Raw genomic sequence first — 6,363 nt, forward strand, 5'->3', positions numbered from 1 at the left:
TCTCTCTCTCTCTCTCTCTCTCTCTCTCTCTCTCTCTCTCTCTCTCTCTCTCTCACACTCACACACACACACACACACACACACACACACACACAAGCAACTTCGTAGTTTCAGAGCATTTATAGAACTCTTCAAAGCCAAACTCTTCGAGGAAGAATACTTCAAAATAAGCACAATACTAAAAGCAAAAGAAAAGGGTCGGGGATAAAATAATGTATTCAGGGAAATTGAGTATATCTCTCTAACTAGTGTGTTCAAGCCATGAAACCAGCAACTGCCTGTCTTATTCACTGTGTGCTAACAGTAACTAGTACCTGCCACACAGTAGGCAATCAAATATTGTTTTAATCTGTCAATGATTCCAGTCTTCATGAATGATTTAAAAAACATGCAAATTATTTTGCAAATGGGGTGTCAACTGTCACAATGTTGCATATTGTAACAGATGCATAGAGTCAACTTTTACTCTGGGCTTTGTTTGAAAGTATCTTTTGTTTACAATACACGTTTATCACTATTTTCTTTTTATTATCTCTTTCCTTGGGTAATCTATCCCTATTACTTTAGGAATTCAACTAAAAGGTTTATGTTGCAGCCTATTCCAAGATAATACCCAGAGTCAGTGTCCTAGCCTTGACCTCTGAACTTTCTCAAGCTCTGTAAGTGGCAGTAAGGTGGTGCCATGTTTATGATTTTCAGGGACCTCCAAAACTCGGATTGTCTAAAATTAAGCTCACTACGCTTTTCAAATCACTTTGTCAACTCCATGATAACTCTAATGCACATTCTCAGAATTCTTGATTTTTCAGATTTCTGCATTAGTGCTTTTAAAGTATGGAAGCCTTTGCTCTGTTTGAGAATCTGATGTGCACCATGCTCCATACCCAAGTTAAAAGTGTATATGCTGTTCTAGTTTCTTCTGTCAAGGAACCCCCAAGTTCCTGCAGGATCTCAAAGGACCTCATACTATCAGTCTTTAGAGAGTAAACCATATTTCTCTCCTTCAGGCCACTGACTTCTGCTGCTTCCTTTTCTAGATTTTTCTCTTCTGTTTCCAGTCTGTTGTCTTCACTGAACTCAATCCCAGTCAGAATAGCTTAATGTTTAGAAAACTGAAACAGCCTTCAAACATGTTGATCTTAACCAAGAGCACTCAGTAGTCTTCTGAGTTAGGTTAAAATCCATGATGTTAAAAGAGAAAATAATTGAAACCCTGGGACCCTACAAGACAGGAAGTGCTCTTATTTCTTGTTTCAGGAATAACTAGAATGTAGAGGTTATCTGATGGATAACTTGGAAAATAATCTAGTCATTAAAAACGTATTTCCTATTTAGCTTATTTGTGGTGTGTGTGTGTGTGTGTGTCTGTGTGTGTGTGTGTGTGTGTGTGTGTGTGTGTGTGTGTGCCATATGCATGTCAGAGGAGGAAGGCATCATATCTCCAGGAACTAGAGTTAGAGATGGTGTAGGCCACCATATTGTTCTGCGAATCAAATCCAGGGGTCCTACAAGAGCAGTAAGTGTTCTTAGTTACAAAGCTATCTCTCCAGCCCCTCAAATAATGCATTCTATAGTAATACTCGAGAAAAAATCACCATCAAAATTCTGTAGGCCTAGAGGTGTTTTTCAGTATGCAGAGTGGGTAAAGTTTTTGATAACCAATGTGATTTATTTTTAAAAAATGTTATTCAGAATTTTTGTTTATATCAGTTTTAATAAGCTGTAGTTTTCAAGAAATTTGTCTATGTCCTTGAATTGCTAAAATTACTAGCATAAATCTTTAATGACAGTCTCTTATTATCTTTCTAATGTCTATGATATGTAGTTAATTGCACTTCTTATTTCTAACATTATAGATCCATTTTACCTGGCTTACGTTTTCTTCACCAGTGTAGCTAGAAGTTAGTTCTTGGAAGCTGCTGTTAGCTTTGCTAGGTTTCTTTACTATGTATCTGTTTTCTCTTTTAAAGATTTCTGCTTGTCTTGGCCATTGTTCTATTGCAGGGAAGAGAGGCCATGTCCAAGGAAACTCTTCTGTAAGAAAAGCACTTAATTGCAGGGCTTGCTTAGTTTCAGAGGATTAATTAGACCATTGTCACCATGGCAAAGAGCATGGAAGCAGGCAGACAGGGTGCTAAACAGTAGCTGGGAACTTTACTTCCTGATCCACAGGGAAAATGGGGTGCGGGGGGAAGGGCATAGGGTGGGGTGGGGTAGGAGGGAGAGAAGGAGAGAGACAGAGACAGAGATAGAGACAGAAACAGAGAGACTGGCTGTGATATGGACTTTTGAAAACCTCAAAGCCCACTTCCAGTGACTCCCCTCCTCCAAGGCAGTGCCTCCTAATTCTTTCCAATCAAATATCTGAGCCTATGGGGCCACTTTCATTCAAACCACCACACTCCTTTAATCTCTAATATTATTGTATTATTTGGGGCAGTCTCCTTGTTTTATCTTCTTAGGGTAGAATCGTAGGTCACTGACCTCCAGACCTTCTTCTTTTCCCACAGGACCATATCAGGCAGAGTTTCCCCCTGACCACGGTGGTTGTTATTTTTCATAAATTACATCCTCTACTGATTGTTATTCAGAACCAAATACTTTTAATCTTCCTTGATATTTTTCTCCCTTTGGCCTGTGAATTATTTAAAGTGTATGGTCAAATATTATCCTTAGTAACATATTGCTCCTGATCGCTAATTAATTCCAGTCTGAGCAGAGAGCACACACTGAGTGAGCTAAACCCTTCAGAGGTTGATGGGGCTTCTTGCCCAGGGTGGCTCTGTAATATACCACATGCACTTCAAAAGAGTGTCATGCAGTCCTTGAGGGGAGTACTCTGCAACTAATTCAAGATGTACGTCATCAGATAAGATCACATACACCGTTCAACTCCTCTGAGCTGCTGGGTTTTTTTTTTTCACCTAGCATAATCAAATGTTGTGAGACAATACATTCATGTTGCTATGTCTTACTAATAACTGTCCATTTTATAATTCCAAAACGCCATATTTAAAAATGTTTTAGTTATATTTATTTGTCTTGTATGTATGTGGAAATGGAGGGGTGAGCTCTTTATTTGTCTTGTATGTGTGTGGAGGTCAGAAGACAATTTGCTGGAGTCTATCTCTTCTCTTCCTAGACCCTGCATGATCCATTGGCCCCCGTAGTGAGGTAGCATAGCACGACAGGAGAATGTGGCAGGTGAGAAGCACATCTCAAACAACAGAAAGCAAAAGACACAGAAGGGACCAGAGGCTCAATGTTTCATCCAAGGTCACACTCCCAGTGCTCTAACTTCCTTACTAGGCTCTACTTTCTAACTACCTACCTCTTCCGAAGCACTCAGGCCACAGACCTGACCCAGACCCTGAGGACCTTTATGGGAAGATCAAGACTCAAAAGAGAGCACAGATGATCTACTACAGCTGGTCTGCATGGCTTCCATGTGCCTTGGGAACCCCACCGGGAAGTGCTTGGTCTTTCTCGTGTCATATGTTTTTCAAATGAATAAGGAAGGGGTAAATCTGAAAGGTTTATCTAGATCACCTAGTGCTTCTAATATTCTTACTCTGAATATCTAGGTTTCTTTCCAGCATTAATTTCCATAATCAGTTCTTGAAGGGACATGAGCTAGCAGCTGATGACATCATTTTCCTTTCTTGGAAATCACTCATTCCACCTCCCTTCCTGCAGGGTGCTTTCTGCTCCATCTCTCTGGGGTTCTGATGAGAAGCCTGTGGCTATTTAAGTTGACATTGCCTCCCTAGATGAGCTGCCTTCCTTTCCTTTCTTCTGCTGCTCATCCTTTGGCACTCCAGATTCCTCAGATATTTGGATAGGCCCCTGAAAATTCGCCACTTAATCCCATCTCTTTCCTCCTTCAGTTTGGTGTGCCTGCAGAGTTTTCTGAGCCCTTTGGTATTTGCTGATCTTTGTTTCTTCTTATGTTGTAGATTGTGGCTCATCTCACACATTCTTTTATTCATTTTGACCACTGCTTCCTTAACTTTATTGAATGGTTAAAAATCACCCCTTTAAAAGCCTTGTGTCGGAATCCCAACACTAAGGTCATCCCCATATCAGTATCTGGATTTATTTTATTTTGCCTTCTCTACCTAGCATTGGTTAAAATGACTTGTTTCTTTGTGTATAGAGTAATCTTAAGTGGTTCCTCAGACACTGAACAAGCCATATACTATATAACCCTGACATCTGTCACAATCCTCTGGAAATGCAGATTTTTCTGCATTTAATTGTAGCAGACAACTATTCCACAGAAAGGCAAGAAACTGACTCTTGCCCATATGTGGAGAGTCTGTTCCATTGAAGCCACGGAAATCAGTGTGAAACTGGGGATAGGGGCTCTCAGGATCTAGGGCCCCACCATGACCCTTGCTCTTACAGTTCTCTTGCTTGATTTCCCCATCTCACCCTGGCCATCAGCAGCACTTAGTAGGCCACCACCCCCTCATGCCTCTGACCGGAAGTCTGCACTTTGATTTGCTTCTGGAGTTTTAGTTGTCTGTAACTGTCACTTTCACACTATGGCCACCTTCAAGCCTAAGCCTCCAGAGTAGGAACCTGAAGTCAAGTCATTTGTCCAAGCTCTGGTCCCCTCTGCAATATGCTTAATACTTGCTATTTTTCAGGGTGTGTGTGTGTGTGTGTGTGTGTGTGTGTGTATGTGTGTGTGTGTGTGTGTATGTCTATGTGGAATGAGTATGCATGCATTAGGATGTGTGTGTGCATGTGTATGTGTTTGGTATGTGTGTACGTGCACGTGTGATGTGTGTGTATATATGGTATGTGTGTGTGTATATGTGTGTGCACACATATGTCATGATGTATGTGTATGTGGTATGTATGTATGTGTGTGTGGTATGTGTGTATTCATGTATGGTGTATGTGTGTGTAAGTGTATGCTGTGTGTATGTGTGCTTTTTTAATTATCGAGTAATTTTTAATTACTGCTTTAATTGTTTTTGTGTTTACTATTGATGTAACCTCTGAATGTTCAAGCCAAAACAAGCCCTTCCTCTCCGTAGGGTGTTTGTCAGGTATTTATCATAGTGATGAGAACTTATTCCCAACAACTTAAGCCAAGGACCATAATGGAAAACCAGAATCTTCCTGAGAAAATAGACTATTCATGAGGGGAAAGCTGAATTTCCAAAGGCAGAATGTGTTTGGGGGAGAGAGTGGAGAAAATCGTAAATATTCTACTCAAAATTTAACAGTCTCATACTATTCAATGTTAACAGTTACAGGTATGTGCTTTATGCATAATCTTTGCGTTATAGATATCTAATGCATGTACATAATATAATGTTTGGGTAATTTACAGTGCTTTTTTTTCCCTTAAGAGGATCGTAATTCCAATAACCTTTAAATTTCCATAAGAATTCCCGATTCCCTTAGTACTAGCATCTAATGGTGGCGTTGCTGACAGGCACTCTGCTAAGCTGTATGCACACATTTATTTTAGCAGGCTTTATATTAACTCGGATAGGTAGGTGTGACTCCTATAACAAATGGGAAATCTGAAGATCCGGAAGATCAAGCATCGTGCCCAGGTGCACATCCATTAAGGGGTAGAGATGTGATCTGGGTTCTAATGGGTTTTCACGGCTGATGTTTTCTCTACTTTGTCTCCCCTTTTACATCATGGGCTGCCACCCAAATAGCACAGAGCGCCTAAAGTGAAGGAGAGAGAGGGAAAAACCATGTTGGGGAAATAACAGTCGCGTCAAAGGAGGCCGGCATTCTAACTTCTGTAGATTCGCAGCAGCATCCTGTTCCTCTCATGCTTCTCTTTGACTGCCACGGATATGAGAGTGTACTTCACAATAGCCTCCAAAGCCATTCTGGACACTAAACCAGAAGGGCTAGGACAGTATGATGAAAGCATGTGACCGTATTCCTTCCAGCTCAACTCACAAGCTTGTGCTTCCTTTTCCAAGTCTTACAGTTACGGCTTCAACAGAGAAGGACCCAGGAGCAGCTGGCTAACCAAGGCTTAATACCACGTGAGTACCCACAGCTCTTCCTCATTGGTCAGCATCGTGATATCTGGGAGACAGAAAGTGCTTAGAGATCAGTTAGTCTAAGTCGGTGTATCTCTCACCCAAGATCCCTCGGAATCTGTATTTGCAGAAATCTAGACCGAGAATGTGTCTTTATTCCTAAGATTCCAATATGGTAGATTTACTCTTGGGATAAACTCAGTTTTATGGTGGGCACCAGTTTCTACTTTCGAAACTGGTTTTTCTAGAAGTACCAAGTGTTTCTCTCTCTCTCTCTCTCTCTCTCTCTCTCTCTCTCTCTCTCTCTCTCTCTCTCTCTCTCTCTCTCTCTCTGCCT

General features: G+C 41.0%; 1 protein-coding gene across 1 annotated transcript in view; it reads left to right on the forward strand.

The window, feature by feature from the left end:
* The window catches only part of Myocd (myocardin), a 66,636-nt gene that overhangs the window by 5,051 nt on the left and 55,222 nt on the right, over positions 1 to 6,363 (forward strand). The window contains exon 2 of the mRNA XM_028783158.1: positions 5,931 to 6,029. Coding sequence (XP_028638991.1) covers positions 5,931 to 6,029 — 99 coding nt within the window. The remainder of the gene's footprint in view (positions 1 to 5,930; positions 6,030 to 6,363) is intronic.

This window comes from Grammomys surdaster, unplaced genomic scaffold, assembly GCF_004785775.1.
Source record: "Grammomys surdaster isolate TR1022 unplaced genomic scaffold, NIH_TR_1.0 1019, whole genome shotgun sequence".
NCBI lineage: Eukaryota > Metazoa > Chordata > Mammalia > Rodentia > Muridae > Grammomys > Grammomys surdaster.